The following is a 25108-nucleotide window of genomic DNA, read 5'->3' as shown; positions in this document are numbered from 1 at the left end:
ATTGGAACAAGGACCTCCTGATTCTAGAGTGTTTCCCCAGCCCTGCAGAGGACAGTTATGGTCAAAAGAGTCTTTGACATATCTGGGCCAAACTTCAAGTCTATATCTACACAGGAAATTATGAGATTTTAGCTGACTCTCAAATTCTGTGGTAAGCCTCTTACTTTTGACAGCAATCATTTGCACTGAGATAAGGATGCTTCAAGTAGAATGCAAAATACGTTACAAACATGGAGAAAAATGGAAAACTGAAGAATGAAGGGGGCAAGTGACCCCTTCATGGTCACTGAGGAAGTCAATGGAAGAAGATAAGAAACAGAAACCTGACCTCATTCCTAAACCCATTCATACTCCATTAAATGTGTTGAATCTTCTGTCAAAAAACTGAGGGGCAAAAGAAGGGGATATTAGAGGAAATTCTTTACAAGGATATTGAGAGTGAGGTACTACTTGCTAATAAGTTGTACCATTCATACATCTTGAAATATGTGGGATTTGTCCCCGCACTCCTTTGTTACAACCAGTAGATCAAACTAAAGGCCTGATTTTGACTTATCCTGCTTGCAGATCAGAGCCTGTTGACCTTTACTCAAGGGAGTCGGTCTTTGTTCCCTGAGCTGACCTCTGCTGAAGTCAGCAGGACCGTCTATATTGTAAGGGTTCCTAGCAAACATGTACAGTACATTTTATCCAATGATGCTTTGTCAGTACAGAAACAGATGGGGCTACATGTGCAATGAGAATTCAACATTTTGGAATGCTGATGTGTCTGATCAGTTCCCACTTAGACAGATGGTGTTACAGAAACTTTGCAGGAGAAGAGGTGTTGCCAGCTGCTCTAATTTCAGATCAACATTTTATACTATATAGCATATATTTTTAGACTCTTGGAAGATCCCTGGAACTTTTAGAGTTTTATAATAAGTTGCTTTGTTTTTGGCATTACCTATGCAATCTCTGAACCAAACTGCTGGTCCTTAGGACTTCTTGTGGTGCTTGGCGAATACTGATTTATTTAATATCATCAACTCCAATAGCAGTATGAATGACAGGCCTCTCTGGAAATGAGCGAGAAGAGAGAATCTGCGATAACCTCCGAGAATGAAGCACTCTGCCAAAGCTGTACAAACAACCACCTTTCATATCAACTTTCAGAAGCTAAAAATGGAAGCATTTTTTATTAAAGCCTGCCATCTAGAGGGCACATGGGGAATTGCCATTTTCAGTTACTAACGTATATAAAACATTACATTACTATTGGAAAACAACAGAAGAAAACAAGTACATGTTCAGGCTTTTACAGAAGTATGGGCAGGTAAAAAATGGTATCGCCTTTCAAGGATTATTATTATTACCACTTAGCCTTGTTAACCACATCAACTCAAAGGCCTCTGCCTCACATCCACTTGCAAATAAAATGGTGCTTCATCAAATTTGTAACTTAGTTGGCTAAATCTCAAGAAAAATTTGATGCCAACTTATATTTTAATGCACTCTTTATTTTAATGAACACTAAAGGGCCATGGTAAAGCACCAGTCTGAACATACTGGTGTCATTGTGCTTACTGTCTGTTCTGGAAATTCTGTATTCTTTGCCATTCTAAAGCTTTATCTGAGCTAGGAAGATGAGCCTTATTTGACAATGGGTGTTAAAGAAGTGTTCTCCAAAGGTGGTGCTGAAAGCACTTGATGTTGGTATGAATAAGGTCAATGGATTCCTGTTATAGCAAAGGGGTTGATATCTGTCTGTCTAGTATGCTTCATAGGGTGTAAAGCAAACACACATTACTCCTCCTCTACTAAAAGAGAGGAAGAATCTTTCCTTTTTCCTTCTTTCAGTGTGAAAAAGCTTTATTTCTTCAGATACCTCTCCTTTATGGAAGGTGAAGGAGAAAAAGCCAGGGCTGAGTTAGTACACAAATTTGAATTAAAAATACTTGAAAAAATAAGAAGCAAATTTTTCTTTTCTTCAAAATGTTTAAACTAACCTTTTTGTGAGGACAAAAATACCTAAAATAAAACTAAGCAAAGGTTTTTCAATTCCATTTGAAAAGTCTGGAATTCTGATTTCCACACCACTATTCCATTTCAGAGGAAAGGCAGCAAGAGGGCACAGCAGCCCCCCTGGCTCTCCAGGGATCTAGCAGACCTCCTGAGGCTAAAAAGAAAGGCCTACAAAGGATGGAGGATGGGATTCACCTCCAAGGAGGATTATTCTGCACTGGTCCGGTCCTGCAGGGAGCAAACAAGGAAGCCAAGGCTGCAACTGAACTCCAACTAGCTTTGAGCATCAAGGACAATAAAAAGTCCCTGACTTCTAGGGTCAACCTGACTTCTATCCTGGGGAAAGTCTTAGAAAAGTTTATTAAAGAGGCCATCCTTAATGGACTGGCAGGTGCCAACATCCTGAGGGATAGCCACCACGGGCTTGTTGCGGGTAGGTCTTGCTTGACCAATTTAATTTCCTTCTATGACCAGGTGACCTATCACCTGGACAAGGGAGAAGAGATTGATGTCATATATCTTGACTTCAAAAAAGCCTTTGATCTGGTATCCCATGATCACCTCTTGGGGAAACTGGCCAGTTGTGGCCTTGGGTCCATCACGATCTGCTGACTGGAGAACTGGTTTTGTGGTCGGACCCACAGGGTGGTAATTGACGGAAATCAATCGTCATGGTGCCCTGTAACCAGTGGGGTCCCCCAAGGCTCTGTCCTTGGACCCATACTGTTCAACATCTTCATTAATGATGTGGACATTGGAGTCAGAAGCAAACTGGCCAAGTTTGCCGATGACACCAAACTTTGGGGCAAAGTATCCAAACCAGAAGACAGGAGGGAGATCCAGGCTGACCTAGACAGGCTCAGCAAATGGGCAGACGAGAACCTGATAGTTTTTAACACTGAAAAATGCAAGGTTCTCCACCTTGGGAGGAAAAACCTGCAGCAACCTTATAGGCTCGGCAGTGGCTAGCACTATGGAAGAAAGAGACTTGGGGGTCATCATTGACCACAAGATGAACATGAGCCTGCAATGCAATGCTGCGGCTAGTAAACCAACCAAAATGCTGGCTTGCATCCATAGATGCTTCTCAAGCATATCTCAGGACGTCATTCTCCCCTTGTACTCAGCCTTGGTGAGGCCGCAGCTGGAGGATTGTGTCCATTTTTGGCTCCACAATTCACAAAGGATGTGGAGAAGCTTGAGAGTCCAGAGAAGAGCCAGGTGCATGATCAGAGGTCAGGAAACCAGATCTTATGACGACAGGCTGAGAGCCATGAGGGAAAGCGCAGGCTCAGGGGCAATCTGATGGACACCTATAAGTTTATCAGGGGTGACCACCAGTATCTTGGGGAACGTTTGTTCTCCAGAGTGCCCCAGGGGATGATGAGGTCGAATGGTTATAAACTCCTGCAAGACTGTTTCAGGGTGGACATAAGGAAGAATTTCTTTACTGTCCAAGCCCCCAAGGTCTGGAATAGCCTGCCACCAGAGCAGGTTCAAGCACCTACATTGAACACCTTCAAGAACAATTTGGATGCTTGTCTTGCTGGGATCCTATGACCCCAGCTGACTTCCTGCCCTTTGGGTGGGGGGCTGAATTTGATGATCTTCTGAGGTCCCTTCCAGCCCTAATGTCTATGAAATCTATGAAATCTATACTTTAATTTTAATTAAACTGACATGCAAACTCTGTTTTTGTTTTTATTTGAGAAAAGAATGTTCAAGGCATGACTTTGTCTGATATTTTTATTTTGATCGGAAAAATTTATTTACTGAAAATAACTTTGATAAAATTATTACATTAGCTCTCCCACAAAGCTTATGGCCTCCCCCTTTTTTGTTGGGGCAAGAATAACAGTTGATGAGAAATTATTTATATACCATATTTACCTCAATTCAAGATGACTTTGAATTTAAGATTACCACCCCCACCATGTTAGAGCTGACACATGGAAAACATATAAATTTGTAACAATTTTTCATATATAGTATCTTATTATTGGAGAGTTTCCTTAAATATGTCTCTGAATCAGCAGCAATGGGGCAAACAGTGAGGGGGATGGTGGAGGGGGATCCAATCAGCCAGATCCCTAGCCCTTGCCCCAACCTGCACCTTGTCCTCTGCCACCTGTCCCCCTCCCCCCACTTGCCTCTCTTGCTGCTGCCTGCCCCCATGATTGTGCCCCCCAGTATCTTGCCCCCATCCCACAGTGCTTAATGTCCTCTTCCAACTATCCCTCTGCTACTTGCTTCTCCTGCTGCCTGCCCTTATGCCTGCATCCCCCCCATCCATGCCCCCTCCGTCATGGTGTTTGTATTCCCCACCCATGCCTGCACCTCCCCCCCCAGTGCATCTTGGATTTGGGTAAATATGATATTTATTTGAAAAATGGTTAGATTCCATTTCCATCATAATGCCTCTCCACTGAAATGCCTTGGGCTATAGGAAATTGTATAGAAATTCTTCAAATATGCCAGAGAAGAAACTCCCAAACTCTGTTTCATCTACCTTGACATCAATATCAACTTACCATCCTAGTTTAGTTCATTTGGTGGTTTTTACTGGAATGGTTTGGAAAGTTGTACACATGTGCATTCAACTGCACAAATAAATTCACTTAATTTCTTCTCTTGTCCCTTTTATGATTCATGTACCACCATGGGTGCAGTATAGGTGGAAGGTCTAGCAAGGATGATGCAGTGCCTCATTGCTGTTTAATATTAAGATCTATAAGGAGAGTGATAAAGTCTTATGAGTTATGTCCTCCTATTCTGATTTGCTTTAGTAACTGATGTTTTGCTACAACCGATTGTGAAGACAACTGACTTTGTTTATAATGGTGTTTCAGATAGTGTGTCTTGTTGTGTGGGAGGGGTTGAAGTAGTAATTTGGGGGATTTCTTGGATAAAGTATTACCTGGAAACTCAGTGACTTCACTGGCCAGGAGGTCCCTTTAATATTATATTCCTCTCCTTGCTCATACTTGGGAGGGCTACATGTGTGCTTTAATGTGCAGTAGCCTATTTTATTGCACATTGTGAGGAGTTGGGGGAGGTCACCCGATAGTGAGTTCCCCAATTCCCCGAATGGCCCCTGGAGAGAAGGGGGTATGCGCCGGACCGCTCGCGCTGCCGCCAATCTCGCCTGCCACGACTTCATGGAATAAGGGGTTCACCCGGGCGGGGCGCTGACGGTCCATGGAAAAGGGTACCCCGACTCCAAAGTCCAGGGGTCCTGAGGGCTCCTCCTCCCCTACACCCTCGCCCGAGCCTCCGGGATATGGGGCCCCGCTGGGGTGCCCCTGCTGACGGAATAGTCCGGCGGGGTACCCGCCCACTGACGGACCCGCCCCGGAGTCCCACCAGCACCTAGCGTCCCTGATACTGAGGGCTCCTCTAGTCCGGATTTGTCCGGACCTAACGGGCCTGAGTCTCTAGACCGGGGGGGGCTACAAAGTCCGCCGCCCTGCCCGCGGGTCTTCTTCCGTGACCAACCGGCCACCAGCCGCCGGAGGAGGGCCCCTCCGGCCGAGGTTCCCTTCCTGGGTTCCTCCGTCGGAACCGCCACCGGTCCCTTGGCTACCTGTGTCTTGGCGGGATGCCTCGCTGCTCCCGGCTCCGCTGCGGTCCACTCCGCTGCAGCCGGGGTTCGCCGCGTGGCTTCCGGTTCCGCTGTTGCCCGCCCTGCTGCCGCCGGCTCTGTTGCTCCCGGTTCCGCGCTTACCGGCTCCGCGCCTCCCGGCTTCGCTGCTACCGGTACTGCCGCCGCCGGCTCCGCCGCAGTCAGCGTCTCTCGCGCCGCTCCCAGCTCCGCTGCTCCTGGAGCTGCCGCCGCTGGCTCCGCTGCAGCCGGCGTCCCTCGCGTCGCTCCCCGCTCTGCTGCTCCCGGGTCGGGCTCCCGCCGGAGCCTCCGTCCTCCTCTGCCCGGGGTAGGGGTGCTCCTTTTATTTGCCCGGGCCGGTCCCACGCCGGCCCGGTTTACGTTCCGGGAAACTCCAAAGTCCCGACCAGACTTCCGGATCGGGTCCCGGAAGCTGGACGGAACCCCGGGCTTCCTCCCTCGGGCCAGGTCCCCTGTGGTCCTGGCCCCCTCACATACCCCACCCCTGGAGACGCCGCTAGGCGTTCTTTTCACTGTTATCGGCTCAGCCTCTATAGGCTGTCGTCCTCTTGGGAGGGGCGGTTCCGAGGGTACCGAAAGTGCTTCCCCCCCCGAACCTAGACAAAAAATCAGCTACCGTGTTGCTCTGCCCAGGTTTGTAACCTATTTCAAACCGATATGGCTGTAGGGCTAGTGTCCACCGCATTATTCTGGCATTCTCCGTCTTGGTGGAGTTCAGCCATCGCAGCGGGGCGTGATCAGTTATGATCCGGAATTTCCTGCCCAATAAATAATATCTAAAGTATTCTATCCCCCACCGTATCGTGAGGCACTCCCTCTCTATTGTGGAATACCTCTTTTCATGTATGTTGAGTCTGCGGCTCGCGAATGCCACTGGACGCTCTGCTCCCTCCACCTCTTGGGAGAGGACGGCTCCCAAGGCGTATGCCGAAGCGTCAGTCTGTAAAATGAAGGGGATAGTAAAGTCTGGGGTGTGTAATACTACCCCCTGACACAGGGCTCACCTTAGTTCTTCAAACGCCCGATGCCTTTCAGGGGTCCAGTGAACATGGGGCGGTTCTCGGCCCTTAGTGGTGTCAACCAAGGGGTTGGCCAGTTCGGCAAACCGAGGTATAAACCTCCGGTAATAGCTGGCCAGCCCCAGGAAGGCTCGCATTTGTTTTTTAGTTACGGGAGCCTCATAGTCCCGTAGTGCCACTACTTTATCCTTTAGGGGCCTTACCTGCCCTCGGCCCACTAGGAAGCCCAGGTATTTTGTTTCGGCTTTACCTAGTGCACATTTTCTCGGGTTGGCCGTTAGGCCCTTCGCTCGTAACTCCTGCAATACTTTCCTCAAGGCCTGAAGGTGTTGATCCCACGTTTTGGTGTAAATGACGATGTCATCGATGTACGCCACGGCGTACGCTTGGTGGGGTGCCAGGAGCCAATCGATGAGCCTTTGGAAGGTGGCTGCCGCCCCGTTCAGCCCGAAGGGCATTCGCTTAAACTCGTAAAGGCCCCACGGGATTCCGAAGGCCGTCTTGGGCTGGTCCTTTTTTCGTAAGGGGATCTGCCAATAGCCCTTGGCTAGATCCAAGGTGGAAATGAAATTGGCCTGGCCAATACGCTCCACGAGTTCGTTTACCTGTGGCATGGGGAAAGCGTCGAATTGGGTGATAGCGTTAAGTTTTCTGAAGTTGACGCATAGCCTCAGGCTGCCGTCCGGCTTATCTACGGCTACCAGTGGGCTCCGCCATGGGCTGCGGGACGGGGTGATGATGCCTTGAGCCAGCATGTTGTCAATTTCGTTCTTGATGGATTGGCGCTTAAAGAAGGGGATCCGCTGCCACTTCTCTCTGGCCACCTGCCCCCGTGGCGTCAGGATGGCATGTTCTACTCCGTTGGCCTTCCCCGGAGTCTCGGTGAACACGTCCTGGAATTCCGCCATGAGCCGCTGCAGCTCCCTCTGCTGGGGCGGAGAAAGGGGCGTTCCACCCTCGGGGGGTCCCTCGGTCCGGGGTTTAGGTCCCACTTCTGGGTTGGAATCTTGATCATCTCTAAGCTCCCGATCTAATTCCAACAGGAGTCCTTGGGGTTCCTGCCATTCCTTTAATAAATTAATATGAAGAATCTGGGATGACCTCTGACGGCCTTCCCTCTGAACCTCGTAGGTCACTGGGCCGGTTCGCCGGATGACTCGGGCTGGCCCTTGCCATTTGGCCTCAAATTTACTGGGATTGTTGGGCAACATAACCAGCACCTTTTGGCCGGGCTGTAGCTCCCTTTCTTGGGTCCCTCGATCGTACCGGTCCTTTTGCTGCGTTTGAGCCTGAGCGAGATTGTCTTGAGCCGCCTGCTGGGCCTTGTGGAGGCGATCCTGTATCTCTTGCACGTATCCGTCCACCTGTCGGCTTCCCCGCGCACTGTTGTCCCAGCTTTCTCTGACAATGTCTAATAGGCTCCACGGCTGGTGTCCGAAGACCAGCCTAAACGGGAAATAACCCGTGGAGGCTTGCGGAGCATCCCGCACCGCGAACAGTAACGGGGGCACCATGAGATCCCACTTAGCCGGGTCTTCCTGGGCACACCACCGGAGCATGCCTTTCAGTGTCACGTTGAAACGTTCTACGAGTCCATTTGTCTGGGGGTGTTAGATCGTTGTCCGTAGGTGGGTGACGTGTAGCACCCGGCACAGGGCGGCCATCACCGCTGACATGAAGTTGGTGCCTTGATCCGTCACGATTTCCTTTGGGATCCCAAATCGGGACACCCACTTCATGAGTTCTTCGGCTACCTTGGCACCCGTCACTGCCCATAAGGGGATAGCTTCAGGAAAGCGGGTGGCATAGTCAATGAACACCAAAAGGAACCGGTGTCCGGAGGTGCTACGTGGTAGAGGGCCCACCACGTCTAAGGCCACCCTAGCAAATGTCTCTTGGATAATCGGCATCACTTGCAGAGGAGCCCGGGAGGGCTTGTGAGCACTCACTAGTTGACAAGCCCGGCACCCCTTACAGTACCTTTCCACGTCGTCGTACAAGTGCGGCCAGAAGCACCACCGTGTCAGGCGTGCTTCCGTCTTCCCTTTCCCCAGGTGCCCCCCCATTGGATTCCCATGGGCTAACTGTAGGAGAGGTACCCGATACCGGCTGGGGATCAAAAGCTGTTCCATCTCTGCCCCCGTTTGGGGTTCGGGCTTGACACGGTACAGCAGGCCCTGCCTCAATTCCACCCGGGGGCCACGCCCGAGACCCGCGGAGGGCTTACTGGCTGTTGGAGGGCTTGAAGAGCTTCCTCATGGAAAGGTCGTAGCTCATCATCTTCCTCTTGGGCCTCATGGAATTGGTAACTGTTGGCTAAGCCTCTCAGCTCGTCCGGCCAGGGTTGCTCGGCCTCCGCCCCCGCCAAGCCTGCCGTTAACTCCTTCCGTGGCCGGAGGGTGTCCAGGACTTCATATATCTCGGGCCAGTCTCGTCCCACAATCAAGGGGTGTAAAATATCCTCGCTTAGGCCCACCGGCAGCCGCCGCGAGACCCCCTGAAGGCGGATCTCCAGGAGCCGCCGCTCAAAGTACGTCCGCTGATTGTGGAGGCAGACCAGGTAGATCCCTTTACACCGGGGTGCTCGCTGCCACTCAATCAGAGAGGGGCGAACCAAGGTCTGCGCACACCCCGTATCGATTACGGCTTCGAGGGGCCGCTGCCCCACCCAGGCTTTAACCCGGGGTAACGGTTGGGGGGGAACCTCCTCTCGGCCTGCCACCCCGCATTCCATCGGCTCCTCTCGAGGAACCTCCTTTTCCCTGTTGGCCCCTTTGAGGTATGGGGTCCCCTTGACAAGGGATATTCGACCTCAGTCGGACAGGACCTAGCCAGATGCCCTCTGCCTCCACACCGGAAGCAACTAATGGGTTTGCCCTCGTGATTCTTCTCTCCCTTGCCCCCCTTGCCTTGCCGGGGGGAACTTTCCACCCGGGGTTTCCCTCGGGAGGGGCGACGCCCGGCCTGGGCTGCCGTGTACTGTTCCGCCCATTGGAGTTCCTGAAGGGAGGAGGTGGGGCCGTGGCACCTTACCCATTGTTGGGTGTCTTCCTCCAAATCTGCCAGGAACTGCTCCAGTAGGATCTGGTCGCATATTTCCTCCTTCGTGGCGGTATTGGGCCTCAGCCACTTCGTCAATTCATCCCTCAGGTCATGGCACAGCGCCTTAGGGGTCTTCTGCCCCTTGGCCTTGACTCCCCTAAAGGCCTGTCTGTGTTTTTCCGGGGTGATCTCTAAGCGTTGGAGAATCTCCGATTTCACGCGATCATAATCCCCGGCCTCCGCCCGTGTTAGGGCTCGGTAGGCCGCCTGGGCCGGTCCGATTAGCAGGACCCCTAATCTGCTGGCCCACCTTGCTTTATCTAGCCCTGCGGCCAATGCGGCCCTCTCGAATGACTCTAAGAAAGCCTCGACATCATCTTCTTTAGTCAAAAGAGGCATGCTCATTTCCTCTCTATACAGGCCCCCCCTAGCCTGTCCCTGTTGGAGGATGAGCTCCTGTAAGCTCACCTGTCGTAAGGCAGTCTGTTGTTGCTGCTGCAACAGCTGAGCAATGAGGTGTAGCGCTTGTGGCGCCACCTCCGGGCCCGCGGGGAGTTCCATGGTCTTCTGGTGCTCTGGTTATCCGGGCCGGGTTCGGGTTCCCGGCCAATGCACCAGTTGTGAGGAGTTGGGGGAGGTCATCCGATAGTGAGTTCCCCAATTCCCCGAATGGCCCCTGGAGAGAAGGGGGTATGCGCCGGACCGCTCGCGCTGCCGCCAATCTCGCCTGCCACGACTTGATGGAATAAGGGGTTCACCTGGGCGGGGCACTGACGGTCCACGGAAAAGGGTACCCCGACTCCAAAGTCCAGGGGTCCTGAGGGCTCCTCCTCCCCTACACCCTCGCCCGAGCCTCCGGGATATGGGGCCCCGCTGGGGTGCCCCTGCTGACGGAATAGTCCGGCGGGGTACCCGCCCACTGACGGACCCGCCCCGGAGTCCCACCAGCACCTAGCGTCCCTGATACTGAGGGCTCCTCTAGTCCGGATTTGTCCGGACCTAACGGGCCTGAGTCTCTAGACCGGGGGGGGCTACAAAGTCCGCCGCCCTGCCCGCGGGTCTTCTTCCGTGACCAACCGGCCACCAGCCGCCGGAGGAGGGCCCCTCCGGCCGAGGTTCCCTTCCTGGGTTCCTCCGTCGGAACCGCCACCGGTCCCTTGGCTACCTGTGTCTTGGCGGGATGCCTCGCTGCTCCCGGCTCCGCTGCGGTCCACTCCGCTGCAGCCGGGGTTCGCCGCGTGGCTTCCGGTTCCGCTGTTGCCCGCCCTGCCGCCGCCGGCTCTGTTGCTCCCGGTTCCGCGCTTACCGGCTCCGCGCCTCCCGGCTTCGCTGCTACCGGTACTGCCGCCGCCGGCTCCGCCGCAGTCAGCGTCTCTCGCGCCGCTCCCAGCTCCGCTGCTCCTGGAGCTGCCGCCGCTGGCTCCGCTGCAGCCGGCGTCCCTCGCGTCGCTCCCCGCTCTGCTGCTCCCGGGTCGGGCTCCCGCCGGAGCCTCCGTCCTCCTCTGCCCGGGGTAGGGGTGCTCCTTTTATTTGCCCGGGCCGGTCCCACGCCGGCCCGGTTTACGTTCCGGGAAACTCCAAAGTCCCGACCAGACTTCCGGATCGGGTCCCGGAAGCTGGACGGAACCCCAGGCTTCCTCCCTCGGGCCAGGTCCCCTGTGGTCCTGGCCCCCTCACACACATTAAAGCAGCATGTAAAAAAATGTTATTACACTAATACACAGTAAAATAGGTTACCACTACACAATAGGTGTCACTAAAAAAGCATGTGCTTGTGCTACCTAGGGCCTTCTCAAGTACCCCCAGGGGTATGCGTACCCCCAGTTGACAACCCCTGATATAGGAGATGAAGATGACATGCTGGAAAGCCTTTTATGGGTTTTTTTCTGTTCAACTATATGGACTTTTATTTTCTTTTTAACATTTTTGTTTTGCTAGAAAATCTGTTGCCTCCTTCTGAAAACATTTTTTTCTCAGCCTGGACTCCTTTTTCAGGTCTTAACCCATGACATGTGCATTCATGTCTGCACATGCATGATATGCAGCATGTCTTTCAGTCCCTTATGGCCCTTATCATGTTGTATGTAGTTGGAGAGGAAGCCAGTCATGGAACTCTTGGAAAAGTGTAACAGAAAGAGGACTTAGCAGTCTGGTCTAATGGTCTAACCCACTTAGACGTAGGTTCTAATCTCAGCTCATTCCCATTTCCAATAGGTAGCCAAGTACCTACGGCAATAAAAATAATGACATATTGTGCAGATTTGGGAGGGTGGCTTGGGACAGAGTACTGGAGGAATTCACGATTAGTGTGGAGAATTCCAGTCTCCTGAGTCCTTAAGCAGTGAAGAGGACTGACCTATTCTAACCAGTGTATCCAGAAAAGTGTCAGTTAATGTGTGTGGTACAGATGTTCTAGCCAGCTGTCCAGACCCTGAGGCCTTTCTCAGGTAGAGCAAAGTTCTGCAGTGTGGGAGCAGCTGTGGCAAAGCAGGATCAAAATAAAGCAGTCAAGCTGAACTGCTACTTTGTTTCCTTTGCCATTACACAGGAAATGCAGCCTATGGGTGAAAGGCTGGGACCAACCCCCAGCACCCCACAAACACATCTGAACTGAATCCTGCGTTTGCAAGAAGCTCAAGTGTTTCATATGGGGCAGGCAGAGAAGTGTGCTACAGATCCAGTAGTGATGGGGCACACACCCATACACTGTTATCTTGGTGAAAGGCAACATTATGTTTTTGGCTCTTGAAGTCTAGGAATCTGCTCCTCCAAAGTCCTGTAACCAGAAAATAAACACTGAGCATTAGCTATTTTTTATAAATCACTTCCTATAATAGATACTAAGCCAAGGATATTAAGACCTTGGAGGTCTTTAAGAGGAGACTAGACAAGCACGTAGCTGGGGTCATCTGACCTCAGCACTCTTTCCTGCCCAGGGCAGGAGGTCAGACTTGATGATCTACTAAGGTCCCTTCCAACCCTAAAAATCTATAAAATCCATGAAATCTATATTGTCAAATGAAGGTCCTGTCAATCTACAGACAGAACCTCCACAAACAGTAATTCTGTAAATTTCTTTACAATACCAAGACAATGTACCTCAACCTTATCTTGTAGGGGACTTCACTAGAGATAAAATGGCTGCTCAGTCTTCATTCAATCTTTCAGTCTGACAGCAAGGGTTTTAACTAGTGATGTGTGTTGGTGAGGTGCTGTAATGTGAATATCTGTCCCCTAAGAACTAGATCAGGCTTGTCCAACATACAGCCTGCAGGCCACCATGTGGCCTGCCAAGCCATTTTCTGTGGCCTGAGGTATCTTGCTCAGGACAGGCGGGTGGAGGAGGGGTGGGAAGCTGCTCACCCCCACGGGGCTGGGCTTGCGTGACCTCCCATGTCACGTGAGCCGGGTCCTGCTGTTAGAAATGGAGTATTGTTATAATTTTGTTAGAAATGGAGTATTGTTAGAAATGCACAGCTTGCATCTTGCGCCTGATAAGAAAGAAACACTGCCAAGGACTTTTTTTTCCTTGGCCAGCCTTGCCACAGTTTTTCTTAAATCGCAGACTCTCCCCCAGCCTCTCCCTAGCCTTTCTCATGCAGATTACAGAAGCTGGAATTCAACTGACTGTGTCCTTGAAAGGGGGGGGGTTTAAACTCTTGGTGACCTATAATATTCTCTGAGCATGCTTGATTAGCTGATGCATATTTACTTCTCCACCCTGCATATTTAAGTAGTTAATTATAATGTACATGCGATGGATGTAGTGATGTAACCACATATATGTTTGTATGAAACGGAAATGAGCTGTAAGAGTTCCTGTGTCTGCACACGTGCCCAGGAGGAAAAAGATAAATACAGCCTGCAAAAATTCCTTGGTGGATTCAGAGTAATCTGAGTCTTTGACTCTGCTCTGACCCTATTTGCAAATACACCTTTTGTGCCATCTAATGAATGTGTGTCTGTGATTTTAGTGGCCTCCAAGAAACAGACTGCACTTTTTTGCAACAAATCTGGCGAGCCAGGCAGGAGATCTCTTGGACTACCCCGGAATTCAGTGACAAGATCATCTCTGCCACCACGGGGAGTGCGCACCGAGCGGCCTTTTTGGGCTCGCCCAGGGGGCTTAAGACGTGAGTCAGGATATCCGGGAAGTTAAAGGCTCCTGTGCAAATTTTTGGTTTCTGAGGATGCCAGACACACATTCCGGCATTCTGATCGAGATCTCTGGGGTATCTGAGTGAGTATATGAATTCCCTTGCCCAATTTGGTCTGGATCCAGGAACAAAGATGCGTTCGATTTTGGTTTAATACTGGGAAATTTTCGGCCTGGTATAAGAGAACTGTCTGTAACTAGGATCATTTGGTGTGCGTTGGACGCACTTTTGTGGGCAATGGGTGCGGGTCGCTCCCGTGTAGAAGACTCGGATGCGCCTTTATGTTGTATATTACAAAACTTCAGTAAATTTGGAAAGCAGGCAGATTATGGAATGAAGATGAAAAAGGGTGATTTAATCAAGTTTTGTCAACTCGAGTGGCCAACATTTGGTGTCCACTGGACCCCAAAAGGATCCTTTGTAGTAAAAGAAGTGATAGCTATCCATGAAATAGTTATGCAGAACGGATAGTGGAATCAGTTTCCTTATATTGATTGTTGGTTGTGGGTGGTTCAAAATCAGCCACCTTGGATTAAGAAATGTTTAGTAAAGTCTCATGTGATGGTTGTTAAAGGAAAGACTTGAGGAGGACTGCCTGTACTCCCTGAGTCTAATGAGGGGGGGAATTCTGAATTGACTGAGTATCGGACCCGCTCTCCGGTCACAACCCTGTCAGGTAGCGAGGATGAATTAGACATCTCCTCGGGATCCAGTCCCTCTGCACCACTGCTCCCTCCCTTAGGGAAACCACCACTGGCGTATCAAAGCATACCTAATGATTCAGAGCGTGAGCCTCAGCCAAGTGCCCCATCTGAATCAGGGAATAAGGGCTATTATTTGCGCAAGACTGTAAAATCACAGCCGGTGCTGAACTGCCCGATGCGAGAGGTTATCGGAGAGAGGGGCAATGCAACTTTTGTCTACACCCCATTTAGTACTTCAGATTTATTTAACTGGAAGAATCAGAGCCCCTCTTTTCGTGAAGACCCTGAAAAGATGAGGGACCTGTTTCGATCTATTGGGCAAACCCATCGACCCACTTGGGCTGATGTCCAGATGATGCTCCAAACCCTCCTGACCCCGGAGGAGAGGAAATTAGTGTTGGGGACGGCAGAGCGCATTGCAGCAGCCAGGGTAGAAGCGGAGGGAGCTGCTGGTCGTACCTTGTGTGATACCTGCCCTGTCGAGGAACCGAGATGGGATAATCATACTGCAGAAGGAAGAGAGCTGAGTGCACGGTGTCTGGGGATTATAGTGGAAGCAATGGGGAAGGCAGTGCCTCGGGTTACTAATCTGTCTCAATTGTATGAAGTGAGACAGGGAAGAGAAGAGGATCCCTCAGCTTTCCTCGGGAGGCTGTATGAGGCGTTCCGTAGGTTTTCGGACCTAGATCCAGAAGCCCCAGATAATCAACGCATGGTAAATCTTATGTTTATTGGTCAATCCGCTGCTGATATTTGTAAGAAGTTACAGAAAACTGAGGGAGGTGCTGGGAAACCGATTTCAGAGCTGGTGGAAATTGCATATAAGGTATATGGGAATCGTGAGCATATGCAGGAGCACAAGGAGGATAAAAAGGCTCAGCGACAGATGGCAGCGCTGGCAGCTGCTATAACTGGAGGTACCCCTGGAAAGGCTGGGATGCAGAAAGGGAAAGGAGAAAGAGTAGGAGCAGACGTTTGTGCTTACTGCAGGGAGAAAGGACACTGGAAGAGGGCATGCCCAAAGTTAAAGGAGAAGAGAGAGGGTGAACCAAGAGGTCACCTCATGTGGGCAGAGGAAAAGGGTGAGGACACAGAATGAAGGGGATGGGGATCTAAGACCACTACCCTTCGGGTTGGAGCCCAAGAAGATCCCATGGTAACCATTAGGATTGGTGGTAAAAACTTTGAAGCCTTGGTGGATACTGGGGCTACATTTTCAATGATTCAGGAAAAATCCCCCTGTGCAGGAACTAGTGAACAGCATGTACTTGTGGAAGGGATTGAGGGAACGCAATCCCGACGCCCTGTTTGTAAACCACTCCTCACCAAAGTGGGGGACCATTTGCTTGAGCACTCCTTTGTATATGCTCCAAGTTGCCCGGTTGCCCTACTTGGGCGGGACCTACTCACAAAATTGCAAGCTGAGATATTTTTCAGAGACGACCAGATGGTGGTCCAGCTACCTGTCAAGCAGAGCTCGAACTATCAGATGGCTCTCCTGGAGGACCGACGCCCTGTAGTAAGTTCTGAAGATCACATGACTGGAGTAGACCCTTCGGTATGGGCTGATGGAACCCCTGCACGAGCTAAGACGGTCTCCCCGGTAAGGATCATACTCAAGGATGGGGAGGGGCCCGTTCGGGTAAAGCAGTATCCATTCAGCCGAGCGGCCAGAGCTGGACTCAAGCCATTAATAGAGAAATACAAGAGGTGCAGATGGCTAGTGGAAGGGTCCTCACTATATAATACCCCATTCTTGGAGTGCCGAAGGCAGATGGGGTCTCATACAGACTGGTCCAAGACCTGCGAGCAGTAAATAAGAAGGTCCTTTCAGACCATCCTGTAGTCCTGAACCCACACACGATTTTGACACAAGTACCGGGGGAAGCTGAAATATTTTCAGTGCTAGATTTGAAAGATGCTTTCTTCTCCATTCCCCTTCACCGAGAGAGTCAAAAATTGTTTGCTTTTGAATGGGAGGATCCAGATACTTTCCATAAAGCCCAACTCATGTGGACAGTAAATAAGAAGGTCCTTTCAGACCATCCTGTAGTCCTGAACCCACACACGATTTTGACACAAGTACCGGGGGAAGCTGAAATATTTTCAGTGCTAGATTTGAAAGATGCTTTCTTCTCCATTCCCCTTCACCGAGAGAGTCAAAAATTGTTTGCTTTTGAATGGGAGGATCCAGATACTTTCCATAAAGCCCAACTCATGTGGACAGTTCTTCCACAAGGATTCATAGCAGCCCCCCATATTTTCGGACTTGCCCTTCAGAAGGACTTGGAGGAGTGGAAGGGATCACACCCCGCAGTGACTCTCCTCCAGTATGTGGATGACCTGCTAGTTGCAAGCCCAAACTTGCAACTCTGCGAGGAAGCCACCAGGTCACTGTTAAACACTCTAGGGGAAAAAGGATATAAAGTCTCTAAAGAGAAAGCCCAAATATGTCAGCCTCAAGTTACATTTTTGGGATATAAGCTCTCAAAAGGAGTCAGAGCCCTGAGTGCAGATCGCATACAGGCAATCCAAGGTCTAACCTCACCTAAGTCACCCAAGGAGCTGCGGGCATTCCTAGGGCTAACTGGGTTCTGTCGACTATGGATACCAGATTATGGTGGGAAGGCTAGACCACTGTATGACTCACTGACTGAGAGTCTCACTAAATGGAAATGGAATAAAGAAATGCAGCATGCCTTTGATCTGCTTAAGGCAGCATTAATCCAGCCCCCTGCCCTGGCCATCCCAAATAGTAAAAAGCCATATCGACTGTGTGTTCATGAGAATCGAGGGGTCGCATCAGGGGTGCTGACACAGCCATCAGTCCCGACCTGGAGACCCGTGGGATATTACTCAAAGGTTCTAGATCCGGTTGCACTCGGGTGGCCAGCCTGTCTTCAGGCTGTGGTAGCCACAGCAGTGGTTGTTGAAGAAGCCCAGAAGATAGTCATGGGTGCGGATATGGAAATACACACCCCACATGGAGTTCCCCAGATTCTAGGGACTGAGGGAGGAAAGTTTCTCAACCCCTCCAGACAATCACGGTATGAAATATTTTTGCTCTCTAATCCAGGACTTACTTTCAAACATACTACGGCCTTGAACCCTGCAACCTTGCTGCCAGAACCAGGGAGACCAATGCATGACTGCCCTGAGGTCCTGAATCAAACCACACAGGTGCGGCCTGATCTTGCTGAGGACCCAATTGAAGACCCAGATGCTGAATACTTCGTAGACGGCTCCAGCTCTGTCATCGATGGAAAAAGACGAACAGGATGTGCAGTGGTAACCTTGGATAAGGTAGTATGGAGGGAGTCATCGCCGAGCTCATGGTCGGCACAGGCCGCGGAACTCACTGCGCTTACCCGAGCATTACAGCTGGGGACAGGCCAGCGGGTTAATGTATACACTGTTCTCACTATGCTTTTTCTACGGTCCATGCGCATGGACTATTGTGGAAAGAAAGAGGTTTCATTACGGCTTCTGGGAATAAAATTGCTAACGGCCCCCAGATTATCAAGCTACTAGAGGCACTCCACCAGCCTAAAGAGGTAGCAGTCATTCATGTGCGGGCCCATGGGAAAGCTGCTGAGGAAAAACATAAGCTTGGAAACGCAAAGGCTGATGCGGCAGCAAAGGAAGCCGCATTTATTGGTGGAGAAGTGGAGGAAGTATCCAGGCAGGCCTTGTCCCATGCCTTATGGCCATACGTCTGGGATTTAGTCCCGCAGTATTCCCCTGAAGAAGATAAATTTGCACAGAAAGCTTGTGCAAAAAAGAACTCCCAGTGGTGGTGGATAGTACCGGGAGGAAAGGTCATGATACCCAGGCCATTGCTTTGGGAGGTGCTGCAACAGCTCCATGCAAGAACCCATATGGGAGGCTTGGCTATGGGTGATCTAGTGATCCGCCAAGCAGTAGCCCCAGGGCTATATGTAGAAGCTCAGCGTATTGCTACCAGGTATATCACATGCCAGAAAGTAAACCCTCGAAGGAAACCCCCTGTGCCAATGGGAGGTAGACCCTGGGCAGCGTACCCTGGACAAGCATGGCAGATTGATTTTGCCGAGCTCCCACGGTCCGGGCATCATGGGTTTTTACTTGTCATGGTAGACCAGCTCTCTGGTTGGGTTGAGGCATGGCCCACCAGGACTGCCACTGCGGCTACAGTAGTGAAGTATTTGTTGCAGGAGATCATTCCCCGGTATTCTCTGCCTGAATCCATCGAGTTGGATCAAGGACAACACTTTGTGTCGCACAAGCTCTCAAGATCATTTGGAAACTACACACACCATGGAGACCACAGAGTTCAGGACAAGTGGAACGCATGAATAGGACCTTAAAGACTCTACTCACCAAAATCTGTATTGAAGCACACCTTAAGTGGCCTCAAGCATTGCCGCCAGCTCTTACTTGCATTCGAAACACTCCCCGATGGGGCATTAAATTAACCCCATATGAAATTATGTTTGGCAAACCCCCTCGAGTCTTACCCCCTGGGATGCGAGAAAATGTAACTTTTGAATTAGGTAATAGCGAGCTTCATATGTACGTTATTGCTTTGCAGTCTGTCTTGTCTTCTCTTCACAGGTATGCAGCCTCCTTTCAGTGTCTGCCTTTAGACGTACTGGTACATGACTTCTGCCCGGGAGACTGGGTCCTGGTGCAGCGGTGGAAAAAGGAACCTTTGACTGAGAGGTGGAGTGGCCCTTTCCAGGTACTTCTAACAACCCACACCGCTGTAAAGATTGCTGGCCATGACCGTTGGATACACCATACCCGTGTGAAACGACATCCACAAGCATCAGAGGACACCAACTCCCAAGACGAACTCACTCCGGAAGCTGAGTCGTCCTCGGAACAAGAAGCCAGCAAGTGGAGCTGTGAACCTACTGGTGATCTCCAAGTGCGCCTGAGACGGCTTAATCAAAGTTCAGAAAATTAGACAAGAAAGTAAAAAGAAAAAGTTTAGGCTGTATTTGATCTCAAGAAAGGGATAATATGGTGGGAATCTTAATATGCCTTGTTGTTATCTATGTAGTAAGAGAAGCAGGATTGAGCAGCCCTAGCCACCAGCCTATATCCCCGCTTCCCCCAGTTGCTCCCCCAGGGACAAATTTGTATGTTGACACGATGGAAAGAATTGCAGGTACCTTCAATCTTACCAACTGCTGGGCCTGTGGGGGACTCCAAGAGGCCGGAGAACAGTGGCCTTGGAGGGCTTTTCCTTTGGCCCCAAAATGGTTGGTAAGTGATAAGGCAGATGTTAAGAGTACTGGTCAAGAATGGGATGAGAACTGCAGCTGGGATCTTTCCCAAGTGGCATTAGGAGAGTACTGTATTAGCAATAATGGTACAGGGAGGAGTTTGGGACATAGCCAGTGTACATGGACATTGAAATGGGTCCGAACATGCACTACCTGTTATGCCCTTAATTGCAGCAAGTATGCAGGTCAATGGAATTCTACTGCTGTTAAGCTCCCAAACTGCATGTGGATGAAATGTAACCCATCCACTCCACAATCATCCCCACATGATGAAGACACCTGCTTCAAAAAGGTCAGAAGGGCAAGAGTATCACGTTTCGATCCTAACATTACAAAATGTCAGGCATATAATGAGACCCGAAGTGAACGATTCATACCTTACTTCTATAATTGGCAATGGGCGCACCCGAATGGCACGATGGCGTGGTTTAATAGATATTGGAGTGCCTCAAATGACACAAATGAAATAACCGAGTGTGAGTATAGGGATAAAGATGGCGTATGGAGATGTCAGCTTAAACCGAGTGACCATTACACCGGCCCTTTAGGGCATAGGGACAACAAATACTATCCCCCTCTTTTCTGGTGGAACCGTGACCCCCTGGCCTTGGGAGGGGAGAACAGGGCCTTAAAAGGACATTATTGGATTTGCGGAAGGCGAGCCTATACAGTACTGCCACAAAGGTGGACAGGAACCTGCTATATTGGGGTAATTGTACCAGCTTTCTTTTTGCTACCATCTGAGGTTGGAAATAAGTTGGGAGTCTCTTTGTATGATGATTGGAAAAGGACCAAGAGAAGTATTGATGTAAGTTTGACACGGGGTGGCTCCCAAAAGTGGAAGGAGGATGAGTGGCCCCCTCAAAGGATTATTGAGTATTATGGACCAGCTACATGGGCTGATGATGGGAGTTGGGGATACCGGACACCAATATACATGCTAAATAGAATCATCAGGTTGCAGGCAGTTTTGGAAATAATTACTAACCAAACTGCCACTGCTCTCGAGTTACTGGCCTGACAGAGTTCTCAGATGAGAGAAGCCATATACCAAAATCAAATGGCCTTAGACTATTTACTCGCAGAGGATGGCAGAGTCTGCGGAAAGTTCAACCTTTCTAATTGTTGTCTCCAAATAGATGATAATGGAAAAGCAGTCTTAGAGATTGCCAAAGAGATTAGGAAAATAGCCCATGTACCAATACAAACGTGGGAAAACACATGGGATAAAGACTGGTGGTCTAATCTACTTGGAGGACCCTGGTGGAAGAAAGTAGGGTTTGTATTTTTGTGTGCTCTGACTGGTTTGATTTTTATTCCTTGCCTTACTCCCTGTCTCACTAGATTGATAACCACCACAGTTGAAGGGATGCAAGTTGCAGCAGTCCCCCTCAAAGCGCAGACTGTAGCAAAAGTCATGGTACTCAGAAAAATTCCTCGTAATTATCTTGATCTGCCTAAATGAAAATGGGGAGCAGAAAGCATCTTGAGGGGGGAATATTGTTAGAAACGGAATATTGTTAGAAATGGAGTATTGTTAGAAATGCACAGCTTGCATCTTGCGCCTGATAAGAAAGAAACACTGCCAAGGACTTTTTTTTCCTTGGCCAGCCTTGCCACAGTTTTTCTTAAATTGCAGACTCTCCCCCAGCCTCTCCCTAGCCTTTCTCATGCAGATTACAGAAGCTGGAATTCAACTGACTGTGTCCTTGAAAGGGGGGGGGTTTAAACTCTTGGTGACCTATAATATTCTCTGAGCATGCTTGATTAGCTGATGCATATTTACTTCTCCACCCTGCATACTTAAGTAGTTAATTATAATGTACATGCGATGGATGTAGTGATGTAACCACATATATGTTTGTATGAAACGGAAATGAGCTGTAAGAGTTCCTGTGTCTGCACACGTGCCCAGGAGGAAAAAGATAAATACAGCCTGCAAAAATTCCTTGGTGGATTCAGAGTAATCTGAGTCTTTGACTCTGCTCTGACCCTATTTGCAAATACACCTTTTGTGCCATCTAATGAATGTGTGTCTGTGGTTTCAGTGGCCTCCAAGAAACGGACCGCAATTTTTTGCAACACCAGCGTCCCGCCCGCCTCCCAGGACTCGCTGGGCTCGGCAGCCGCGGGGCAGGAATGGGACACAGCGCCTGGCACAGACGGTCAGCAGGCCAGACCCAGGGGGGCCTTGGCAGGCAGGGTCCTGGCGTGACCTCTGCAGGGTGAGGCGGCGCTCCAGGCTCGCAGTGCTGAGGCCACCAGGGCTGTGTGCGCGGGTGGCCGGGCACCATGGTGAGTGGGGCTGTGTGGCCAGGCGAGTGAGGGGCTGTGGTGCAGCAGCCACCTTGCTCCGGCCTCCCTCAGGCAGCACCAGTTCATGGAGCTGCACTGCTCAGAGGCAGCTCGGGTGGGGAAGGGGAGATTGTCAGTCCCTGCGGCTGGGCCAGGCGCTGCTCTCCTGATGCAGTGGCTGCCTGTGCCCTCCTGGGGGCCATTTGCCTTCGCCTCAGGGAAGTGCAGAGGAGCAAAGCAATTTGTGACCTTCCCCCACAAGGAGCCACCCTGAGCAGACCAGGCCTGAGACCCTGCCAGGCTGGGAAAAGGCTTTGTTCCCACAGTTCCACCGTCCCCTGTCTCATGCGTTGGCTCAGCCCCAGCCACATCTGTCCGAGCACTGTCAAGACTTTGGGCAGTGGTGTTGCTGGTGTGGGCAAGGCCTGGGGAAGCAGTGGCATAGGCAGCCCCTTGGCCTGTGTGAGAGCACCGGCTACATCGGTTCGGTCACATATTTTAACACAGCTGTCAAATATCTTCTGGGTCTGTCTTGAAATGGTGGTTGTAGTAGGCAGAAGGGGGGCCCCACATGTTGGGATAGCTAGTCCAGGACATCATTTGCTGTAGTTTGTCACTAGCTGAGCACAGGTGGGGGTTTATGCCAGCTTTGCCTGATTTCAGACTTGTCCAACATACGGCCCGCAGGGTGATAAAATATTAATATGGCTCGCTGGCCCACTGGGTGATAAAAAGTTCATGATCCAGCCCCACATTCAAAAAGGTTGGACGCCGCTGAACTAGACTAAAACTCACTCAGCACACTGAGCTCAGTTACAGTGCTGCTTTGTAGCATGTCATGAAACACATGGGATACTGTGATAGTAGCAGAAAGAGCTACTTTCAGAAGACGGGCAACACTATTTTAGAGAATATAAACAACATTTTCCACACAATGTTCAAAGGTAAACACGAGACATTGGAAATCATTTTTATTGTTATAAAGAAATTTTCAATACAAGTAAATAGATTACACATACAATACACCCCCACTCAGAAAAAAATATAATTTCCCCAGTGGTCTGAGTCTAATGAATAACTCCCCACTTTTATTTACTTCATGTTCTCAACTTTTACTCTTAATATTTTTTAAAATGCAAAATAAGCCCAGCCTAAGAATGTATGTCATTTTACGGGGAATAAACACTGAAGTTGAGATCAGCAAAGAAAGCAAAAGATATAAAGTTTCCCAATCTCACTGAAATTCAGTTGGATTTATATGCAAAACTATTAGACTCCTGGAAAAAGCTCAGCTAACATGTTTGGAATAATACAGCTAACAGGTTCTTTGCTGTTTGGTGTATACGTACTCTTACTGGCTTGTGCAATTTCTATGCTTTATTAGTCACTTCAGTGACATATTTTCCTTCCAAAGGTTTGCACTGGCTTTTTTTTAACTAATGTGTTCAGACAAAAAAATTAAGTTTGCACTGGTGTTTGACAATTTGTGTATTCAGAAATCAAATGCCACATACCTTCTGTTTAAAATGGGATTGCAATTAATTCCACTTGTTCAAAATGAGTTTGTTCTCAAACTCTCATTCCTTTTGTATTGAACAGGACTATTATTAGTTTTGGATGGGAAAGGGAAAGACATTCAGAACACAACACATACTCTTTCTAGTCATTCTGAATAAAACCCAAACAGTTCACAGAAATATCATATGGTCTGTGTCATAAGTGAACTATACTCTTCTATCAGTCTCTTCTTCTCATTTAATTTTTCCAGTACTGCATCCATTAAATATGAGGCAAAAGGAAACTGAAAGAGAAACACAGTAAGAAAAATGATAACTGAATTCTGCATTTTGTTCAGCTGAAAAACATTCATTAAATATCTTTAAACCATTAGATTTCACTTATTTCTGACAACTAGAATACTTGCAGACACCTGATCTCTTTAAAGCTGATCTGCCTGGTTAGTGTGTGTAACTATGTTCTTTATCATAAAAATGATAAAAGAGCATAAAATGAAAAGCATAAAATGAAAAAAGTTAAACGCATTATTGAACAATTCATGGTTTACTGACCATGTTAATGATGTAATCTGCAATCCTAGCACCTCTGTCATTTATCTTCAATCAGCTGATCAATATGAGGTTACAGTCATCTCTGGGGCACACAGAAGTCATACTGTATGTTCACTACTCTCGTGAGAGTATCATTACAGCTACCTATGCTGTAACTAAGTGCCTCCAGAGTTGTATAGTGAAACTTTTGTAAATAAATGCAGAAAAAAACCCTCCATTGATCAAGATGTCAGTGGGGTCTGTTATTCTATACAAAATGGCAATTTTAAAACAGCTGAGCTTACAATATTTGTACAGAAAACCTAAAATTGTCTCTTGTATCTACCTACAACCCCTGGCTAAAGGAAAAATAGCTGATGCCTGTCATTTTCTGTAAATTTAATCCTTACCAATCACCTGACTGCTGCATTATTTTGGACATTTTTGGGTACGTGCTACTCCATATAAAATGGTTAAGATCAGTGGGGACCAACATTTTGGCAGGCATGCCACAAATTAGCTCTGTGCCTTCCTCAAATGCCACTACAATTCCCTTCCCTTGCCCAATCTGCTGCCCTGCTTTCTGCTTCCTACCCTGTTATGCCTGCCTGATTTGGTGCTTTGCTTTCTGCTCCTTTCCCTATGTCACTGCGTTGCCTGTCCCCTCCCCAGTTTGCTTTGGGTTACACATAGAGACTACCTGTGTCATTTGTGGCACCCATGCTACAAGTTGGCCACCCCGGTCTAGATTCATTATTTGCTAGACTCTGCTGTCAGTATAATTGAGGCATGAGTGCATGGAGGTGGGAAGTGCTGGCTTGAAAATGGCATTAAAGGTCTGGTTTTGGGAACTGGCTTATAGGTATAGATATGTGTATTATAGGGGCTCAAGATGGGCAATTGGCTATGTGGATGTGTGACCACAGAGAGACGACCAACCAGATATA

General features: G+C 49.3%; 1 protein-coding gene across 2 annotated transcripts in view; it reads right to left on the bottom strand.

Annotated features, from left to right (window-relative positions):
* Positions 1-23056: 23056 nt before the first annotated feature.
* Positions 23057-25108, bottom strand: part of CNTLN (centlein) — a 377819-nt gene continuing 375767 nt past the window's right edge. For both annotated transcript variants that reach the window (XM_090038766.1, XM_090038767.1), the window contains one exon: positions 23057-23914. In XM_090038766.1, coding sequence (XP_089894892.1) covers positions 23813-23914 — 102 coding nt within the window. In that variant the 3' untranslated portion in view covers positions 23057-23812. The remainder of the gene's footprint in view (positions 23915-25108) is intronic.

This window comes from Crocodylus siamensis, chromosome 3, assembly GCF_052110815.1.
Source record: "Crocodylus siamensis isolate JL-2025a chromosome 3, ASM5211081v1, whole genome shotgun sequence".
Taxonomy (NCBI): Eukaryota; Metazoa; Chordata; order Crocodylia; family Crocodylidae; genus Crocodylus; species Crocodylus siamensis.
The sequence above is the reverse complement of the archived record's forward strand: the minus strand, read 5'-3'. Positions and strand labels throughout refer to the sequence as shown.